The sequence below is a fragment of the Rhyacophila brunnea genome, unplaced genomic scaffold, assembly GCF_057557595.1.
Source record: "Rhyacophila brunnea isolate RB1 unplaced genomic scaffold, BYU_Rbru_1.0 scaffold_12, whole genome shotgun sequence".
Classification (NCBI taxonomy): Eukaryota; Metazoa; Arthropoda; class Insecta; order Trichoptera; family Rhyacophilidae; genus Rhyacophila; species Rhyacophila brunnea.
Genome location: NW_028232774.1, coordinates 17,445,232 through 17,468,912, shown reverse-complemented (window position 1 = coordinate 17,468,912; position 23,681 = coordinate 17,445,232). Strand labels below are relative to the sequence as shown.

The window sequence follows — 23,681 nt, the reverse complement described above, 5'->3', positions numbered from 1 at the left end:
TAAAATATTATATTTTACTTTTTTTAGCGCGAGTCGAACCGGTAATCGACTCGCGTTAAAAATCTACGGCTTTGACAGCTGGCCTTCTTATTCAGTAGACTACACAGACTTTGTCTTCTGTCCTCAAAATAACACAATATATGCCAAAGTAGGTAGGTAGGGGTAATAGTTGGAAGCATTAATCGATTCATATACCTAATAAAGTAGACAGTTCTGAGTTCTCAAGTAAAAAAAAAATCAACCTACACAAAAAAAAAACTTTGGATTATACCAAACTTTTGTTTGCGTGTGTTAGTAGAAGATTCGATAAGCTTAGATACAGTATATCTATGTATATGTGAATCCTAAATTTAATACTTAGAGACGAATGACTCCGTTGGTGTTTTTTTTAACCTTTGAAATCTCTTTAGGTTATTTATATTTATATATTTTATTAAGAAGGTAGGGTTTAAATAATATATTATCGGGAATGCATAACCGCACCGCAGTCACAGTAGTGAAACAATCAATACTGCATATAATAAATTGTATGCCTACGACCAGCGCTTGAAATAGAAAAGCTTATGAACCGGTGGGCACAATAATTTTCTGAAAATATTAGTATACATAATTACCTTAGACTGACAATTACAGTTTTTAGATATTTGATTACACTGCTATTAGTATTTTAGATTTGGGCAGGGAACGCTTTTCAGTGTCGCCGGCGAAAAAAAATATTTTTTACGAAATATGCTATCAAAAATGGATTTTTTTTCTTTTATTGTTAACTGTCAATTCATGGTGGATATGCATTGTATTACTAATCTAATTAATTGAAAATGTCTCTCTGAGACGGACGAAAGTGGTCCAGATTTATTATTAAAAGTGGAAAAAGTACTAAAAAAATTTTACGTAAATAACAATAACACAAAACCTTATTATTGTTGGTAGGTATACGATATGTCATGTTTATTATTATCCTTGATTTAAAAATTTAACGTAACGATTGTTATATTGACATTTTTAATTTTCCCACGAGACGGAGCGGTAGTCCCGAGAATACCATGAACCAGAACTATGATCCGGGGCGATCATTTGCATTATGTAGTCCATTTCGAGCGCTATATACGACTGATATAACCAGGGTATTGGAAAGTTTTTCATGTTATGCTCCCGAAGAATGTAAAATTTTCGCGAGTAATTAAGGGAAAAGTTTAGTTAGCACAGTAGCTCAGTAGATCACCACGTTAAAAAAATATATCTGTGACATCTCGTTGATAAGAAAATAAATTAAAACTACTATTTAGTATACAGCGGAACCCCGATCTACTGTTCTTGCATAAATCGTTTTCCCGCACGGATCGTTCATTTTTGAAAGTCCCGCCAAACACCCATAAGAACAATGTTAAATAATCCCGCATTTTCCTCGATCTATCGTCTAAATATTATGGTCCCGTCACAAATGTTATCCCGATTGACCGTTTTTGTTCAATATTTTTCATTTCGCTTTCGTAGAATTGTTTATGATTTACAAACTATTACAGACTTTTCAGTCGCGTCGCTTTGTTTGCACAGGTTTGGTCAACGCTCAGGTTAAAATGCCCCCCGTGAAGAAAACTAGAAATCTAGCTGAGAAACTGAGAGGACGTCGAAAAAATACAGGATTTTTTTTATATCCCTCATTTATCGTTTTTTTTCTTCTTTCTTTCGACGATATCCGATCCTAATAGGATCATATGGGTCTCCACAGAGTAGAGGTTTGTATTGACAGATTTTGTTTTTTACGAGAAATGGATGTCAGCCACTTGCTACGCCTATTACGTCCATATCCTAAAACACACAAATTGAAAAACAATATGTGTACTTGCCAGACCCAGGATTCGAACCTGGGAATTCGGTTTTAGGGACCCTTGAAAATCGTAGAATCAGGGTTTCACTGTATTAATGTCTTGTAATGACCAAAAAAGTGATATAGAACAACACAAATAGATACTTCAGAAAGCTAGGTAGTAAAATACTGAGTCATTTATTTTCGGCAAAAGTTTGCCCCATCGGTATTGTCAGTGATCCATGATAGGTATTTTGAAACTCTCGTGTTGAGACCAGGATTAGTGGTCGCGCAGTCATAGCCTCCAATAACAATACCCAAGTGGTATAACCGTCCATTGGATTGGTCTTGGTAGAGCACTGGGCCACCAGAATCATGCTGAAAATAAACAAATAGAATATTAAACATATCCACATCATAATATAAATATACATATTACTTGATACTTTCATTGTCGTTTGTTATCATATTACCACTAGTATGGGCCTTAAAAAGGTAGGTATATCATATGGTTTGGTATGGCCTAATCCATAAACTTATCATGATGAGAATGCCAATGTATATCACAAAGATCGTCTAAGATTACACGTATAGGCGGCCACAGACGGACAGTTTTCGTAAGAGGTTGAACATGCCAGTTAATACGTAATGGCGGTCATACAGTTATGTTTGGTAGATAATCTGCTGCGCCCATAGACAGACACTTTTCGACCTGTCAGATGTGTGCCATGTTCAAACTGCCAGCGACCCCCCACTCCCGTGTTTTTGTAAAACTGTTGGAATTTCAACTAGCCGAAAGTTCTCGAGTGACATTAGATGTTGGTAACGTAAAATAGAATATACCGCGCGATACAACTACGGCTGGTGTTGCTTGTTATTAAATACAAATTCATTTATTATTAAAAATATAATAATATTATGTACGCGGAGATTATTTTTACGAGAGTAAAACAAAGTTATAGTTATTTATGTAAACATATTATTTTATACAATATAATATAAATGTTAAAATTTTAGAGAGCATTATAAATAATAAGTTATTGTGAAAATATAGACTAATAATTCATTACTCAAATTTTATTTATTGTATGTAATGAATATTACAAATTATTAATTTAAGACGTTCACAACATAAATTAATATACCTAATTGTGAATGACAATATCGCTAAATCTAAATAAAATTTAAATATAAATTTTAATAATATCATAGTAATTAATTATTATACTGATGATTGATGTAAATATAATTTTGTGGCATGTTTAAATGTATTGTATATAAAATCAATACCTTTATAAATATTACCGTTTTCTTACTAAATTATTACTGTCCATTAAAGGGAATAATTTATTCAAAAGAAAAGATTATATTTTATATTTACACGAATGTGTATAATATTGTTTCGGTGAATCGATAAAATACACAATCCACTAGCGAAATCATGATTTATTTTACCAACGTCATAGGTGTGTATTTTATGTCAATTTGTTTCTAATAAAAACAATTATAACCATAATAAATTCAAAGTAAAATTATTCGTGCATAAATATCGTTCAAGTATACTCTACCTAAAGCTAATTGAAACAATACCCCTGTGTAATATCTCCGCGAACCTAACCTCCATAGTTTTTGACACTTGCTCTGCCACAGACAATAACTGTACATATATGGGCACGTCTGTTGACAGTTCGACAGATTTAAATGGGGTAGTTAAACTGATCTGTGGTGTGGCCACTAACGTACAGTTATTGAACAGTTATTGTCTGTGCCATGTTCAACCTGTTACGAGAACTGTCCGTCTGTGGCCGCCTAATGCGACTTAGCGCTTTTCGTACATTCATCTCACCACACTATAAGTATATAATAATATATAAAACATTTATTTTATTCAACGAATAATTTACAAGATTTCAGAATGTAACATTCCATATATTGAACATACCTACATAACTTGAAAACACCTCAGATATATACCTACTAGAAAAAATCAAATTTGAAAAAATACGATGCCTGACCGGATTTGAACCCGTATATTCACTGGTATCGCACCAATATACTTTAACTAATTAAGCTACAGGCCTCCTACCTAACTACGATAATTTAAGCTCGTAGGTCATACATGAAATGTTTATTGGATTCTGTTATTAGTGACTATCGGTTTTTGTGGTTTTATTACTAATCGCCGTCCGGCTCTCGCCAAATATTTAGTTATAACTAGGAAATCCAAGCCCGAGCCAAAATTCTGATCCCGGGATTGGCATTTTTTCCATTGTTAATATAAAATGTGTATATTTACAAATAACATTGATAAAATCGGTCAAAAATAAATCTAGTATAATTTATATTATTTAAGACATTTATATTTAATATTGTATACGTTCAATCTTGGAAATACATACGTTTAATGGAGTAAATATTATTGTAATATAAACAACAATGTCAATTTAATATGAGATTGCTGTTTCTGATAGTAAAGACTTAATGAATGGGTTAGCGAGATTTAAAATAGTAAAGCATATCATGGTGTACTAATGGCCTTTCCGCTTCATAAATCTAATTAGTCAGCCAAATATGAAACTGCCGTAAAACGTATGAGATCATGGTGGAATTACTTTGTTAACAGTGCGAAGCATTGTTTTTTGCAATCTTTCTCATTTTTATTAATTTATGTGAAAAATAAAATGAATCGGCAACTTACACATGGGTATAAATCAAACTTCATTCAAACTCAGTTTATTTCTAATGTAGTTATTTGTTATTAAAAGTATTTTTCCTGTTATATTTTCGTTTTTATTTTATTTTCCATAAAAATTGATAAAAAAATCAATCCCGAAAGTTTCGGAATAGGAATCGAAAATAGCTCGGGATCCCGGGATTGGAATCCCTAGTTATAACGTCTACTTGAACTTGCCAACAATTTTTAATAAACAATTTCATTTAACCAACGTTTATAAAAATAACAATCTAATTTTAATTTTCCAAATAAATCCATGCATTCAAACAATTTATTATTTCAAGATAGAACCGCCCGGAAAAAATATAAAATATATAAAACAAGTTTTATTTTGGTTTTTCGATAGAAATTTACATACTTAAAATTACTTATCAGTGTAATTTGAGATTTAATCCGTTGCGGCTGTTAGTAGAGTAATAACTTAATATCATCAGTTTTTAACACTTAGTACTAAAAACAAAAACATTGCCAATAACATGTGTTTAATCCGATACTTCTGATTTATAATTTTATTATTTATAATCTAATTTATACATGAGTTCCCGAATGGAATACCTGGAATTTCTTCTATTTTTTATATAATATCTTTATTAGTAAGTTTTTTATTTGTGTTTCTAAAATATAATATTATGTAAAAATAAAAATTGTCTCATTTCTACTACTGTCTCATGTTTTGGCGGCAATGTCTGGGCGGTTTTGGTTCAGGTTGTTTTGTCGGGACCCCCCTAATATTAAACTATTGCAACGATTAAAAAAAAGGTTTAAAGAAAAAAATAATGTGAGCAGCTACTCGTTTTGAAAAAAATATAGTTTATTATTTATTACGCGTGTGGAATGGATCGCTCTGAGATTAGCGAGTTGTTATCACTTTGGTTGTCATTCATTCCATTCCACTCGCGGTGGGTAGATAGGTACATGGAACAAAGGCGAAGGTTCTTAATAATTTCATCGTATTAATATTATGCACATAAATTGGCCGCATATAAACGGACAATGTGCCATATCTGAGCTTATCACCCTCCAACAGGTGACTTTGACACACGTAATAATTGCTTACTTGACACGCATCCTTGCCTGGTGCGAATGTGCAGAGAGTCCGGCTGTTTACGATCGTTCCCATGGTGTAAGCGCATGCATTCTGATCGACGATGCTCAAGGTCGTTTTCTGGAGATAGTCGGAATCTGTGCCGGCGAAGGATTGTGTTCCCCATCCTGTGATGTTAAATTGTCCGTTTGTTTAAGTTAACAAAATGTTGTCGAGTAATATTCATGAAAGTGGGCAGAGGGTATATTATTAATAGTTCGCACATATCATTTAACCTATCAAAGTAAATAATATAACTATGTTTATGTTTATTTGCGTGGCTATAAATTAGTTCTATCATATTCGGCTTAATTCGAATACAAGAGAAAAAACGTTTGTAACTAGAATATAATTCGTAGTATAGTAGTTTTATAATAATAGTTCGTAATATCTTCCCAAAGTGCGGCGCTAATTAATAACATTTTTTCATACAAATACCAGTTTCGATTGGAAATACAATAATAAGTTGTTTTCTCAAATTTACAGGTGACCATAGTTTGTGACATTATTTACGAGTGCAATAATTAATAACTGCAGATTGGATAGTAGGTACATATTATTACTATTAAAAAAAACCAAAATAAAATTATTTTCATGAGTCAGGATACACGTCAAATAATCGATTTGTATCTGGTTATTGCCACTGAGATAATGTTTTACTTTAATATTATGTAAAATTAAATTTATTTCTAATCCTATAGGTACGATCTTTTTTTAAAACTTTTGAAAGGATGTATAGGAACTTAAATACGCATAGGTATACCAGGGAACACAGCATTAATGGGAACTGAAATACTTTACGGGTATGGAGTAATAGGAAATCAATCTCGAGTGTGGAAGAATATGGGATAAACTTAAACACGTGTCAGGAATACGCCATTCTAAGCGTGTCCTTCGTTCTGATAACTGCTCTCGGTTTATGGACTGACGCTCATTCAACATTGGTGTATTTGAAGGTTGAAATACACACTATTGTACGCCTGTAATGTGTGTATCATTTTTATAGGACACTCATACATTCAAAACCTTGCTTCAAAATGTAGTGCAATGGGGTATAGCCTATCGGTATTCTATTCATTAGTCTATTCTGTGGTATATACTTACAAATAATATATAATTAAGGTTAAAATATTATCTGATAATAGCTTACCTAGAACCTCGACGTTAGCAGCTGCGAAGTTGGTGTTGGCAAACCTAAAGGGAAGACATACTGGTCCAACTATGTCACTGAACGTAATTCTTGTATTGGTTTTCACAAGACCAATATCATAATCATAGCCGTTCCTGAAATACACATAATTCAGTTATTGCAATATGACATGACGTTATGTAAAATATGTAGCGTACATACTATGCACGAAGAGTATAATATGAACTTAAGTCAATAACAGCAACTTGCCAGCAAAGAAATTTCAAATATATAAACCATCATAATAATATAATATGATTGATAATATTGCCACTGTACAGGCCAATAATTATAATTGTCGTAACCGTCAATTTTCATTGAAGTAACATTTTGATCACAATGGACTTAATTATTGCATACGAACTGCCCAAGTGCCCAAATTCCAAAAAATATTTCATCATATCCATTTTTTGTAAAACTTGACAGAAAATATTCTAGTCAAATGCTGTAACCCCTAAACGTAAGCCACTGTTGTGTTAATGAAAGAAAATTCTCAATTTGTAATAAAATAATATACATAAAATAATAAACAAATAGTATATAAAATAATAAATAAATCCAATGCCTAAAGTTTTTTTCACTTCCCGAACAATTTGATATTTGAGGGTTACGATAATTGGCTTGAACAGTGACGATATTCTGGTGTAGTAAAAAAATATTATGTACTTTTATAATTAATAAGTATATTCTTCTTATTTGACCATAGCCGCTCCTCAATTAGATTATGTACACAACACGGCGCCTCCAAGAGTCCCTGTCGGTAGCCAGTCTTCTTGCATCTTTCAGGTCATGCCAGTATCCCGTAGCTCCTCGATATACTTGTGGACGGTATTTAGCGACCTTTCAAGACGCCGGAATCCGAATGGCATGAATAATATGCAAATCAAGTTGACATTTCTGTCTAGACAACCGTAGAATATGGCCGGGCTAAATCCAGCATCGCTTCTTCACTCTCGATGTGATGAAAGATTGCATGGTTTCGTCACTTCTAAAGTTATACCATCCCACACCCAGTATCCGCCGCAAACATCTGTTCTCGAAGCTCCGTAGGTACAGGGTTGCTCTGAGCCTTTGTAAGGTATTATGTCTCGCTACCATAAAGCAGATCGGAAGCGTTGAATTGGCCGTATTTACTGATATATTTAATTATAATGAGCAAAAGTTGCTTTTACAAGAAGATCGCAGCAACCTGGCCTCTGATACGGCACTTTGTGACGAATTTTCCTTAAAGACTTACACCTACACCCGTATAAAATACAGCTCACACAAGAACTAAAGCCAACGTATCAAGGACTACATCACAGATTCGCCGATTGGGTCTTGAAGAGCAGGCAACCGATGATTTTCACCTCAATGGGTACGTTAACAAGCAAAAATGCCAACCTATATGGGGCGAGGGAAACCCACAATTGATTCAAGAGACGCTGTTACATGCCGCAAAAGTTACTGTATGGTGCAGATTTTAGGCTGGAGGCGTCATTGGGCCGTATTATTGAGAAAATGATGAAAGAGAGACTGTTACGGTCAATGGTATCCGCTGAAGACAAATGATAACTGACTTTTTGCGGCTGGAATTGGATGATTTTGATTAGGAAACATGTGGTTCCAACAAGATAGGGGAAAAGTTCGATGGTCGTTTAGTTTCTAGACGTTTCAACTTTAATTGACTTATAAGGGTTACACAAAGGAAGCGTATATGCCAACAATCTTAGCGCGCTTAAGGACAACATCCATAAACGTTATGGCCGAGATAGGGCCTGAAATGAGTGAAAAAGTCAGCGTAAGCGGATCGCGATAACATTTGAATGATATTGTGTTTCATGTGTAAACACAAACACCAAATTATCGATAAAAATAATTATATTTTCAAAAAGTCAACGATGGGTAAGGTGATTTATTGAAAAACAAATTTGTAACAAAACTTGGATGATAAGACAGTACTCACGCGTATTGTGGATGTTTGATAAACTGAGCAGCTCCGATCAAAACAGTCGCGGGACTGTCATCTGAAATTTAGAAGAAGAAAAAACAATTAGCATGGAATAGTAGATCACTTAATTTATAATAAATCTACTGCAGTCGACAAAACTACGAGTATCATATTATTATTTGTATTGAGAGATCATAGTTTCATGGAAACTGCACTTTTTGATCGGTTCCGTATCGAACGCAACACAATGCATTTAAGGCTCGTTGCAATGGCCATTCTTAATAATTGATAACATATCGAAGTACAACTCGAACAACATTGGCAGATTCTCGTGCCAATCGTCTACCTCAACCGTCTTCCATGATTGCCACCAGTTGTGAATTTCCATATGCGCTCTTTTCCTCGTTGTGGCCGAAATAGAAATAGGTAACTATTTTTTAGTGCTAAAGTAACTCGAAATTACTGAAAACGTATGAAAATATCACACATATCAGTGGACACATTGTAAACTATTGAATGGTGGGTATCTTCTATTTGATATTGGATACTTACTTAATTTTAGGTTATGCTCTCCTACGAGAACTCCGACATTCTCGACTTGTTGGTCGGTCAGACAGTGGGCTGCTGTCAGAACCCAGAGTGAATCAATGATAACTGCGCCGCAGTACACAATTTTGAGTTTTACGTCTATCAAGGCCACCATCATCGGATACTCATTGATTTCGGTCTCCTGTCCGCCTACAATCCTCGTCTGAAAATATTATAACATATTACAATTAGGTTGACTTATTGAACTTCGAGATAATCGTCAGCTGGGACCATTCAATGCGAGGTGAAGGTACAGAAGGTGTAGACAATGTGCTATATGTTGTCAAACTAGTATTCACAGACAAGATTTGAATACGGTTTATGTTATTTCTTACACAGAGACAAGATATTTCCATTTTCAGATCAAAAACTTTAGAATGTCACACAACCAGTATTTTTTTTAAACATACAGCCTAATTAACCGGTCAATAACTATTAATTTTGACAGTCAATAGACAATTTAAAAAAAATTAACAATATATTCTAGTTCTAGTAGATACTTATTGCATTTTTTGTGTTATATATATGTATATCATAAAGCGGCAGCTTGTAATCGAGACAAAAAAACAGAAACACCTAATCCTGGTGTAATAGTCTCGTTTTGTCAATTTTGGAAATATTAATAATTTTCAGTAACATTGAAAAAAATTTCACCGCAGGCGACTTCTTTACTCGTACTATTAGTACCTAAATATGCTTAATAAGTTTGCGGCATTATACGGCGAGCGAGAAGGTCTTTTCTCATCGAGAATTTACCGTAATACATTATATGGAATTAGGGATCACGCACACTCTAGTGCACGCCAACCAAAGTCTTGGGAAGTTGCTCCTGGAACACTTTCGGCACAAATTTTAACAGCACCTATCGTTCGTTACGCTACGTTATACGCCTGCATAACGGGTGTGGAGACGTGGCGGGTGGTGGAGGGAAAAGCAAGTACCTAAATATGATATAAAATGAATTTGCGTTTCTACAAAAGAAAGTAAAGGTATATGAACGCAAACGTCAATGAAATTGTGACCTTTGTCGAAGAATTTTTAAGATTTATGGAGGAAATAATAATGAAATTTTACCTTTTACATTCAACTTTCTTGCAAGACGGGAAATTTCGCACGCTTTGAAAATCTGTAAATCTGGTGAAAGTCATTCAAGGGGGTAATTATGGCTTGTAAGGGCCATTAGATTTTATGATTATCATAGTATTATGTTGAATGGATACAACGAAACAAATGATTGTCTTACAGTTTTCTTCCATCCACAATCACATTGTTTTTGTGGAGTGACGTTATGTGTCTCTGCCGTTAGGGTGCAGAGGAATTTTCCACCAGTACTCGTTGGAGTGGAGACCAGACCTTTAATGCAGAGTTGAGGTTTAATTATTACTACATATTTGAATTGACAAAGATTGTGTTAGTTGGATTGGTTTATGCCTAAATTATTTGACCTGTATCGGTCCGCGCCGCAGACGATTGCCATCATAAAAGTGTTCCTGATCGATCTAAATAATGTAGAAAAGGATTTGTTACTGCCTCACTGGCTATCATTTTGATATAAGTATGTGTATTTCATTATCATGTATTTCATTAGTATGTCATTTATCTAAAAAAAAAATAGGTTATTTATTAACCTGATTTGCCTGGCTATATATATTTTTTTAGAATTATTAATTACCATGCCCTTGCTTTTTCATACAAAGTGGTTGTTAGTAATTATTTTGAACAATCATAAACACTCAGGCTTTGAGAAAAACACATACATATTGTGCTCTCATCGGGAATCGAACCTAGAACTCTCGGTTGGAAGCTCAGCGCCTTACGCACTGCACCACGAGAGCCGCCTGCTATAATTTTATTGAAGATATGTTACGACGGTTAGATTACTTAGGTAATAACTTATAATTGAGTAAACAACATACAAAAACAATTTTAGAGTAATTTAATAGTACCTACATACAATTTATTATTATTATTATTATGTTTTGTTTACACCAATTCTTCAAAGTATCAAAATCAAATGAATGTTTATGACTATTGTAATGTTATTATAATATTAAGTGCACTCTACGTCTCGATAGTGAGTGCTATTCTTGAATATGGTCAATTATCTGGAGCCCTTAGCCACTTTGCTGTTTCTGAATTCCTGAAACCTGTTGAGAAAAGCTTCCCTCATATTTAAAATTGTTGTTTTGAAATAGCAAATGTCAATATCAGAAATCGAAATCTTAAGCAAAAAGGGAAAATTTGTTTTCGAATGAAATAACTTCTTCTAACATCGAAAAAATGTATTTCCTTCCCCATGCAGTTTTAAATTAAGCTGATTTAGATGAGACGTAACGTCTCGCATGAAATATTTTTTTTTGGATCAACTGATTGTCCGTTACTTATTTCTGGATAGTGAAAACTATCTGTTCTGTGAGTGTGACACTTCCAGGGAACTCAGAAATATTATTTTTCTTTTCTGTGGACACTTCATACCCTTACCGCATAGCCTCAAGGGTTTCGTCGCCATGGCCAGCCCTCCCTCACCCTGCAGCGATGCCACAAAAACGACCTACGTGCTGCAGGTCTGACATGGCAGGAGGCGCAAGAGTTGGCGATGGACCGAGGGAAGTGGCGTAAAATTTTGCTTGCCTAATGCTGGGTCGTGATAGGGTAAAAGAAGAATATCTTCTCTTTATAGAAGGTAAACCAGTGCTCACTACCAGAACATGATATTCTGAAGACCACTGGCCGCCACTGGTTACGAGGCCTATTAATTATAAAAGCCGAATAACGTAATTCGGATAAAAGATTATTTCAATAGGTTGGTGAAAACATTAAAGATAATCATAAGAAAACATTTTGTATGTAGATTATTCTACTATTCTCTTCTCCATTATCTAATTTTCCTTAACTTAACTTCGTAATTATCACATTTTCTTTCACGTAAGGTACCTACTGTTTTTTCCAAGTAGATTATGAATTGTCACATTTTTATTCACCTTTCTGGTCTCTATTTTATTTTACTGTCTAGCATTACACCTTTCCTAATGAAATGTTTTTTATCTTTTTATTATTTACTGAAACCATTTGTTATCACTTTCAGCCTAATTATTTGTTGTTTTGGTTGACGACATTAGCCGAGTTTCGATTTTCTGACTAATATAAATTTTACACGTACGAGACATACTTAAATAAATGTATGTAAGAAATTTGATTCGAAAAAGGTTCATCTCTTATTCAAATATCTAAATAACGATTAAAAATGAATTTTGATATAGAATTTTGCGTCATAGTAAATATTTTTACAGTTTTACATTTTTACACTATTTAAATAGCAACCCCCTAGAAAACACCTCGCAGCTGGCATGAGGTTCGCAACCCACGGATTGGAATTTATTATTTAAATAAAGTTTTTGTTTATTCTACACTTTTGAGTTATTGACTCTTTGTATAGCTGTTTTTAGACCGTTGTAATAATTTATTTAGCTCAAGACACCTGTCAACATCAATAATTTAAAAACTGTAGATTAATAACAGAAATTTTGTCAAAAAGCTTATATTAGTACCTATAATTGTCTTTCTTCTGAAAGCTGAAAAAAGAATATTGCACAAAACTAACTATTATCAGATTGCAGTTAATTCATTTAGAGTTAGAACTTACCGACAGAGATACTGTTCGATGATGACTTGATATCCAGAGTACCACTTCCACAGTGTCTTTGAGCACCAGTAAGCGCAGAATCTCCGGTCCTCGACACGAGGAGTCTGTCACCAGTGCAGCCGTGTGTCTGAAATATTTTATTTATAAAATTATATTTTATAATTATATACGTGAGAATGGTGCAATTGAAATTTTTTTTATGTTACATAGTAGAGGGAGTGAGAATTTTTACGCTGTTCGTTTTAGTTAATCGACAAGTATCTAACGGTAAACCTCGAGAGAGCAGCAGAGCCGACATTGGGAATCACTGTTCGAATTGATAAAACGCATAAGTATGCAAGTACGTAAGTAGGCAATCAAATCCAAAAGCATCAAAAGCAAGCTCTCATTTGTTTTTATTAAATTAATTGGAGCCAACACGACTAGCAACTTTGTAATAATAACCAATTCAACCACATAATAATATACTAAAACAATTCTTCAATCATTATCATTTATCTACATATTACAATTTGCCTTCCTCTTTCTAACTCACTCCCTGTATGAATAAGTAGATATTAGAAATTGTTATCCCTGACAGAATTTCTTTTATTGTATCAACTGTCAATTCATGGTGAAATTTCACGAGTTTCAGTACGATAAATTTTGCGTTTTATTTAAATTAATTATACACTGACAGAAAATTTACCTTCGGGTCGGAGTATTGGACTCTCACCGAGAGCAATAAGCATGAGCGCAATATATTCTTGAGGAAGGTGCTGCTTAGGATATATGGGCCGATATTAGCAGGAGAAGGATAGCGTATTCGACATAAACTGAAGCTCCAAAACCTCTTCCGAGAAGAATGTATCTCCGCGTTCGTTAAACTTGGTAGACTCCGATGGACGGGCCATGTAGAAAAAATGGACAGTACTCAACCGTCGAGGAGAATATTGGATACCAGACCGGACGGTTGGAGGTCACTGGCCCAGGGTAAGTGAGATGGAAGAACACGTGGCACATGTAGTCTATGCTACATTGGTCAATCTGGGAGGCCAATGAAAACTCGTTTTGAAGAACACCTCAGGTCTTTCAGGAATGGTAAAACAGATTCTCAGTATGCTAAACATTTGATATCAAATTTTCATAGCATCAGTAATAATATAACGCCGAAATGTTTGCATATATGTAATAAAGGTCTTAAATTAAATTTACTTGAACAGTTGGAAATTAATCGCGAATTATCCAAAAGTAATCACATAATTAATGAAAATTTGGTAATTCATTCGTCGCCACTATTAAATATAATTTAAACACACGATTAAGACAATTATACTAATAAGATTTTAATTGATTAATAATGTCAATAAATAACCAAAGTACTCAAACACTGTAATTTTGATAAATTTTGATATCCATTTTAAAAAAACCCACTTAGGGTTTTCAAAGTATTAATAATATTACAATTAATAATAAGTGTATAAATTCATAATATTGCTGGAACGAATAAGAAAATGTATTCTGTCTCTATCTATACACGTGTAGTATTTAAGCGAACGCAAACGGCCTATCTGAATAGTCTTGATAATGGTGTTACAACCGAAATAGCTATCGACAAACCTTTTAAAAACCTGTAGAATTTAATATTAATTATATTTTCATTTCTTGTGAGATGGAAGAAGTTCTTGGAGGAGGCTAGAGATTAGTCGTAGGTAATTAAATCAAATCACTGTCTCTTATAATGAAAATAACCTTTTGCTTAAATACTTAAATACATACTTTAAATTTAGTGACACAATTTTACTGTAGATATAAAGATACACCAGTATAAGTTGTCTGCTGAGTGAGAGCGCCACAAATGCTAACAATTGACATATTATTCAATACATTTTTATACTATGGTAAACTTAGTTCTAAATTCGATGTATATCTATCGGTACCGATAGATGGTTACCGATGTATCATTTTTCATCGAAATTATGAAAATCATTCTATCAATGAGCTTAGCTCAGTTTTTATTACGATCACGAAATATAATCATGTATACTGTGTTGAAAATAAATAAAAATATTGTTAAATATTAATTAAAGTAATCGACTAGTAAAATAGAAAGTAAAACAGATTACAATTATTTTTTTTGAATTTGTTGTTTCAAATGAAAATCGTGTGAATACTTATTTGGTTTGAAATTCCAGCATTTTCAATATCGTGATTTCGGGATCAAGGATCAATCAGAGTCCCGAGAATGCAAACCCTTATAAATATTGATTTTGAATTAAACAATTTGGTTTTGATTTCTAATTGAACATATTATTATATATTCTCTTCTCGTCGTGTTGGTGCCCTCTATTATCCGATAGTTGGCTTCTGTATAACTGTCTCCTTACTATCTAACAAGGCTCTGAATGGCGGGTTATTATTTTACTCACCTCCTTTCTACCCCTAAATGTTGGTTAATGGAATGGGTAACCAAAAATCTTCAAATGCACATCACGGGATGTATAATTTATCTAAGTTTGTCACATTTATGGAAAATTAAAGTGTCTATTTCAGTCTGCTTACAGCTGGAAGATTAATCTCTGGACAGTTGAGTCTGCAGACAGTGTTGTCAGGACACGACGCTTGCCATCTGCATGCCACTTCCTTGTTGTAGTTGTTAGGGTAGTTTGGAGAATACACATAATATGTTTGGCCTAATTCAACCTGGAAAACGACAAGGAGATTCATAGGATTCAAATTGTTATACAAAATCGGGGGTCTATGATCATAATGGCGAAACTACAAAAACACTGTACTGAGATAAATGGTAAAATAGTTTTTATTGTTAAAAAAAACAATTTCACACTGTAAAAATACAAACATAATAAATTAAAGCTTATGTAACATATTCATAAGACCATAAGAGTAATGTAGAGCATCAATATCGTCATTTTAGGCATTAGTTAAATTGGAAAAAAATAAAATATAATTAATGGGAGACATTCGCCCTTTTGTCTCTCAAAATATTTTCAAATAAGGTTACTGGTAAATATTTGTTCTATAGATAATACAAAACATAGGTGAAATATGTTTCATTAAATTCTATTCCTAAATCTAACTACATATATACATAATTTTGTTATGCATCTTCTTCATCAATGTTTTCCTGATTATTTTCAAGATTTGACAACTTTAAAGAATTGTAAAAATATTGATATTGTTTCTGAATAATGCCTATTGATATCTTTTTCGCAGTGAGGGAAAGTGCTGCGTTATATTTAGGCTGGAGTCGAAAAGATGAATGGTTAATTATTCTGGTTTCTCTTCGTATGACTTGGAGCATTTTGAGTGGCTCTTCAAATCCATATTTTCTCCATCCGTATCAATCCATATGAATTGTATAACACTTTCTCCATCCGCATCAATCTTCTTATTCTTTAATATGCATTTTTGTAATTCAGAAAAATCAAGAAAATCTTGTTGGTCCATCTAAGTTACATTGTATTTTTTGTGTGCCATCTGAACAGCAGAGTACCATGCGGATGAATGGTATTTATATCCAAATGCTTTGTTTTCGATACTCGCATGAACGGAATCTCATTTCATTTGCGAGTGTCCGGATTCAAAGAACATTTGATTAACTATCGGAATTTTCGTGAATGACTATGTTTTACAATGAACATCTTGTGGCACCATCCGGTCTTTGTTTTTCAATATCGTCTAAAGACCAATATGAATTCAACATTGTCTGCAAAGTTCAGCAAAATTCTCATTGCACTTTCTGGGACATTAAGAACAGTCTTTGGGCTTTAAATAACTTCCTTCAATTTGCTTACCTGTAACTGAAACATACGACTTTCCGTTTTGTCTATTAGTTATATGTTTATTTCTTTTCCATTCCTAGGGCTTAGCAATACGTTCTCGTTTACTATTCAACTTATCAAGAACTTATTTCTGAATTGAACATTATCGGAAATTACCGACATTATTTCTTATTGTTTTTCTTTTGTGCATCCATTACATTCTTCAAAAAAACCGGTTTAGCTATTCAAACACGTAGTAATTCCTGAGATGCTGTAAATGAGTTTGTTCTACAGGAAGTCGATGAATTAACTCACTTTTATCTGTTTTCATAATATAATATTATTAAGGATATACTATGGTTAAATTCAGCATATAATGGTGGTTCATGCGTAGGTTCTAATATATTTTCCACTGACAATAATAATTGTTCCGAATGTTCTTGTAATGGCTTAGGTACAATCTCTTCAAAAAACCCTGTTTTACTATTCAACCACGAAGTAAATTCTGGGATGTTGTGCACGCCTAAGAATAGAAATAGTATTTTTAATACAAAAAACAGATATTTTGAGTCCGGTTTTTTAATTACATAATACCTAATAAAGTTCAATTCTGTCTTTTATAATGAGTGAATATTCATCAGTCATTATTATATAGTCATTTTGCTGGCCATCCTGGTAATGTATCAGGGAGAAACTCTCGAAAATATTATCTTGAGCTCTGCAACCACGAAGCAACTCCTAAGATCATAATATGCATGTCTGAGAAAAAAAAATCGTATTTTTAATACAAAAAGCTAGTGGATAATAAAACATGATTTATAATGATGCTGTAAGTATATAAATATTTAATCAGATTATATTTAAAAACAATTTGACCGGTTAGGAGTCGAAAAAACATAACTTAAATATACATAAATAATTATTTACTTCGCATGCTTGTACGTTGATTCTGTTTAAACATCTCCACAATCCTTACCTCTCCAAAACATTGTTGATATGCAAATATGAACCGATAACAAGTGTTTACTTAAGTCAAATTGACAACTTACGCCAAACTAAAAATTACGAAATTTCCATAAACTTAACTTTATGTCAGTGGCATAAAGGCGAAACGCCGCTTACGCTGAAGTGTCCTTGATTAATCGGTATTAATGTCAGAGTCACACAGGTGTAAGAGGATATTCACCCATATGACATTAAAATTCCATGTGGATTTTTAGATACGCCGAGTAATATCTGGCAAACCGCTATACGTACAAGTTTTATCTTTGTACATATGATAGAACTGTGTTCTAGCAAGACAATGCGATATTTAACTCAAAACAGCCATTTTTGTAGTTTCGCCCTTATGATCCTAGAACCCGAAATAATGTAAATGTTTAGGCCTGTAAAAGTTTTCCAATAATCATTATGTAGAAGTTTAATTAATAAGTTTAGACAACAATGTATAATTTCAATCACGATAACCGAAGAACAGATAATTGATGGAGAAATCTAATCCAGTAGTTACCAAGATATTGGCAGATTTAAAGAAAAGCCAGGAACCCGCTAAATTGATGAAAAAAAAATGTCAGATACGTAGAAAAGAAAGACAAAGGACTGAAAAGAGAAAATTAATATAAAAATAAAATAAATTTTCAATAACTATCGCAGACGACTCACACTTTGGAAGTTGTCACAATTGGCATCCTGGGCACCAACTTTATCAGCGATCAGGATGATTGGTAAAATTATTGCCAATTTCAGGAATACCCTGAACCCTGAAAAACGCAAATCGTAAGTTATTGGTAGAAATATATTGTATTTATTAAAATAAAACACAATATATAGTACTAATTCTACTTAGTTTAAAAATAATCGGGACCGGTTTCATTCGCTTTAAAAAGACATTGTCACTGTTATAAACTATTCAATACTACGGATATTTATATTGTACATAGCTGAAATGGAACAACATATTATTGTGTTTTATTTTAACCAATAAAAAAATCATCCAATCAAAATCAATGTAGATTTCTACTGTCTTGATTCACATATATAATATAGATTGAATTGGCTAAAATTAGGGAAAACAGAATCAATGGGAACTGAAATACCTGACGGGTGTGGAGTAACAGGCAACCGATCTCGAGTGTGGAAGAATATGGAATAAACATAAACACGTGTCAACAATACGTCATTATAAACTTGTCTTTCGTTCTGACAACTGCTCTCGGTTTATGCACCGGCGCTCATTCAATATTGGTGTATTTGAAGATTGCAACACATACTATTGCACGCCTTTAATGTTAGTTTAATTTTCGTAGGACACTCATACATTCAAAATCCTGCGTCAAAATGTAATGTATTGGGGTATAGCCTATCTGAATTCTATTTATTAATCTGTATTGTGGCTATAATATAAATATTGTTTTCATTGTCAAATATACTTATGAAAGAAAATTAAAAAAATTTATTGTCCAATCTTTGTTTAGATTATAATCATATATTATCTGAATAAGGTAAATCAAAAGTTTTGATTAGATAGTGAACATAATCGACGTATTTGAAAGCATTAACTAATATTTTGATACTATCTCAAATAAAAAAATCGGTACTGTTCGGTTATCAGGAATATAGCGGAAAACACATTTTGAAAATATACGATATACTTGATTATTTGTTAGTTTGGGTTGTTTAGATTAGGTTAGGTTGGGTTAGGTTAGGTTAGGTTTGGTTAGGTTAACCTAAAAAATAATTCAGTTTATCGGCTATTTTCAAAATGTGTTTTCCGCTGTATTCCTGATAACCGAACAGTACCAAAAAATCTTATAATTAATCTAGACCCATTGAAAAAACAGGTCATACAGAGTTCATACCAATATGCGTATTATTAATCTACTAGCAAATATTAGCAGGTGGCAGTACCATCTGTAAACATTTTCATGTATATTTTTCCCTATCTTTCTCTCTCTTATACGTTTGCGTGTATGTTATATCTTACTGTCTATGTTCTGGTGTTTCAGACTTAAGTATTTGTATGCTAGCTGCTGCATTAGCCTGGCGGAGTCTTTGTAGAGTCTCTTGACTTTACCGAGCACCTCATCGCTGAACTAAACTGATGGTTCTGTTGGGTCTATTTTTTGATTAATTGTGTATATTGCCTAAAGTTACAATATGTTACAGCAACCTTTATATATTATAATTATCCTTAAATCTCTTGGATGACATACGGATATTCCAATACTCTAATCACTCAATATGGTATTACCGCACTATAAGCATCTGTCAAGGTATCGTGAGAGTTTTTGTTTGTTTTCTTTCACGACCTGATTAATTTTCGATTTTTCAAATATCAATTTTGCGTTGCTCCCTTACTTCTTCTCTCTTACAGATTTTTATGTTTACCCTCATGCGTTACGGATAATTCATGACAAATAATATTAACAATTGATAGTTTAGAAGAGTAATATGTTTTACCAAAGTTAATATCACCAGGAAATATAGACTACACGATTTTTTATTGACTGTTTGGTCCTAAGAAGATTATATAGGTCTCCATAGAGTGAAATTGTAGGTATTAACACATTTTTTCGAGAGATATTTTTTGAAAACAAGACTTAAAACACCACAAAGTGCACAATGTTACACATACGCTACGTTAGATATAAAATGTCAAACAATTAAACCCATTGAAAAATTGGGGAATTTGATCCTGAAAGTGATCCTGACCACTGATTATTATTCATATAACTAATTTCATTAAATTTGTAGGTATTGAAGTCTTCTATTATTTATTTATATTTTATGTTAACTTTGTGTGTCAGTGGAATCAAGAAAACATGTTAAATATACCTTTTTGTGTTTTTTCGCCTTTTTTATACAAAATGACATAATATATTATATAAAAAGTCCATGATAGAAGTAAATCACAAAAGAAAGATATACTAAAATTGGAGCTAAATATAATACTCTTTAAGATATTTAAAAGATGGAGGGCCATTATATCAATTTTACTTACTCAAACTGATCATTATTTTGACATATTTAAATAAAAATAGATTTTACAAGCCAAATAATTCTTAAAAATTATATCGAACTCCATATTACTAACATCTATTATTCGGTCATTTCAACTTAAAACAAATCTAAATATGATTAAAATTGTTTGATTTTTGCCACGTCCTGCATCCTGTAACAGCGGTGCCAAATTGGCACCCATTGTCTCCAATGGGTTAAAGTGGATATGTTAGCAAGAGAAGTCAAATACATGATTTATTTATTTTTACAAATACGCCTTTATTGAAATGTTCAACCAATATTTTTGTATGTGACAGCATTTAAACGGACACGATAGCAAAATAGGAAAAAAATACGTAAAGACATCAATGGTGATTCGTAAAACACACTTAAATCGCAATGTAGGTTTGGGGTATTTTTCCTACCACATCTACAAAACAAAAAAATTCTGATTCAAATCAATAATAATACGATTTTCTATGTTTTAACATTTGATGAATTCACATTTAAAAATCACATAAAAGATAGTATCAATACCATAAAAGATTATTTTGAACTGCCTCGTTTTAAAATGAAGAATTTAGCCATGTTGTATTTAAAAAGATATCCATGGTCATAGCAAGTGTTACAAATTATTCTGTTATCAATACGCGCATGTAGTTTAATGAGCATTTACCATTATATTACAATATATTCAGTAAACCTTTGCATTGGCAGTTGGTTTGCAATTGATTGTTAATTTTGAATGTATGTATACCTATATATTATTTTGCGATCTTTATTATGTATTGCTACGTTTCAAAATCAGCCAAGTCCACCTTTAGGTATTTTTTACTTTTTTGTGAATTGCTGAAGAATTACTGCTTTCTAACATTTCTGCATTATCAAAATGTGGAATTTATTCATATTAAATATTCTATACTCGAAATAATATAAACTTTCACCCTTGTGACTGTGTATTTGAGAAAACAAAAAAGCTGTTTTTCTCCTATTCATCTATAATAGATGTCCATAATAATTATGGACTTGGCTGATTTTGAAATGTAGCGACACTTGTCGCATTTTATGCTCTTTTAATAAATTATTATCTCTTTCCAATTCAATAAACACCAAAAGTAAGGGCACCATAATAACATAATATATCTTTCATATAAACGTGCCCTAATTTTTTATAGTGACTTTAATTAATATTTGGTCTGTTTAAATTAAAAATTTGAATAGTAGGTTTTATTCAATCTGGTAATGTAAATACTGTCCAATTAAATTATTGGATATATTTTTAATTAAATCCTAAAAAAAAATAATTCGTTGGAATTACACCCGAATAGAAGTGATTTCCTTGAAGCATTATGTAAAATCTCGGAGGACTCCTACTTGACTGATACATTTTCATGGCAAGAAGGGTAAATTATAATATATTCGTGTACGCACATAACAAATCTTAATATTTCTATATGACTAGCCTTAAATACATCAACATAAATATGATTTGAAACATTTTTACAAAAACATTAACGTTTTGGAGTTACTAAAATTTTGCTCGAAAATTAATCTCCAACAAAACCATGATGCGATATCTAACCAAATTAAAAATTACAAATGTTTCAAAGCTTTTGAAAATTGTCAGCGCTTTATCACTGTTGTTGAATGTAAATGTCTGTTAAGATCTATAATATGTTTGAATCAATTTCAATATCAAAATATCTTTAATTTGATGTCAACGTATATAATTATGATCTTTTCTTCAAAAAATACTAACACATAACAGATTAATGAGATATAAATGTGAAAGCCGGTCGCAATGGACCAAAGCTTTTCAACTAGTTACGATTTATGAATTTTATGACGGTGTGGCCGTAAAACTGAAGAAATACAAAACCACTTGAACTTTTATCAGTATTGAATGCGCGTTTCATTTACGTGAAAAACTTTAATACTTATGGTTCAGGCACAATTATTGAAAATGGTATTTTCTTTAACATATAAATATGGGATAAACTTAAAGACATGTTAAATAATATATTATTAACTCGAGAATTAAACCTTTTTAGAGCTCTACTCAGAAGGTCCCACCAACTTTCAATTATTTTTGTACTCCCTCCTTACTAAAGACCCGGTGAAGAACACAAATTTAGAATCGATTTTGTTGAAATTATAATAATTTGTAATGTTATTGTGTTCAATAATTTTTCAAAAAAAAAGTTACTTATTGTCAAAAAATAAAACAAAACCATGAATATCTCGAACTAAATTATCATTCTATGCTTCGACATTGGAATGTCACTCTTCAATTAGTTTCATAATTAACAAATTATAATACTTAGGTAGCGTGATATTATAATATAAAAGTAGTTATTTAAAGATTTTGTACAAATGTTAAAAATGTTGTTTAACAAAAGTGAAAAAGTACCAACAGATATACTTAAAAAGTTTTTGTAATTAAATAAAATTTTGTATGTTTACAAAATAAAAAACTTTATCAATTCAAATAATTAATTAAAAATGTTTGGAAATATTACCCGTCATTGTCATTAATAAATGACGATTGTAATTCCTCAGAATCTTCTTAAAAACGAATTAATTCTGAAATTCACGAATATTGTAAAATTACTTTAAAAAAACACTTGTGGCCTGTTTGAACGGCGCTCGACAACTGACGTCGTTTGAAAAAGCGTCGTGAATATGTAGCAAAATTTTGCGTCGGAAAAGCAGGAAGAGTGCTCCATTAGACATTTTACGGCAACTGTATTAACAATAAAAACCATTTTTGAGACAGTTTTGGTAATAAATTACAATAGTAATCGATCTAATTAGGTATTTGTATCTAAGTCACATTGTTGACATATGTTTTACAGTGACGTGTCTGTGAGATTTTAGGAGGAGGCATAGCGTTACTTGAAGTGACTCATAATATAGTCTATAAAACTTCATCAACACAGAATGAAG

At 32.4% G+C, this 23,681-nt stretch overlaps 1 protein-coding gene across 2 annotated transcripts; it reads right to left on the bottom strand.

Moving 5' to 3' along the window:
- Positions 1–435: 435 nt before the first annotated feature.
- Positions 436–23,390, bottom strand: LOC147077838 (venom serine protease-like). 2 transcript variants are annotated; one of them, XM_085960868.1, is made up of 11 exons: positions 23,255–23,390; positions 18,833–18,862; positions 18,399–18,496; positions 15,517–15,657; positions 12,976–13,102; positions 10,576–10,685; positions 9,297–9,495; positions 8,760–8,820; positions 6,776–6,909; positions 5,599–5,753; positions 436–2,185 (listed from the first exon to the last, which is right to left on the bottom strand). In XM_085960868.1, exons 1-11 carry the CDS (start codon positions 23,265–23,267, stop codon positions 2,006–2,008), a joined length of 1,248 nt encoding a protein of 415 aa, XP_085816994.1. In that variant the 5' UTR covers positions 23,268–23,390; the 3' UTR covers positions 436–2,005. The 2 variants fall into 2 exon arrangements, with proteins under 2 accessions (XP_085816994.1, XP_085816995.1); XM_085960869.1 differs by lacking the exon at positions 18,833–18,862.
- Between the last annotated feature and the right edge of the window lie 291 nt (positions 23,391–23,681).

Excerpts from the sequence above, each read along its gene's own strand:
- LOC147077838 (XM_085960868.1), bottom strand. Across the intron at positions 15,658-18,398 it reads ATTGTGACAACTTCCAAAGT|GTTGAATTAGGCCAAACATA; the intron begins GTGAGTCGTCTG and ends GTCGTTTTCCAG. Across the intron at positions 13,103-15,516 it reads CAGAGATTAATCTTCCAGCT|ACACACGGCTGCACTGGTGA; the intron begins GTAAGCAGACTG and ends AAAATATTTCAG.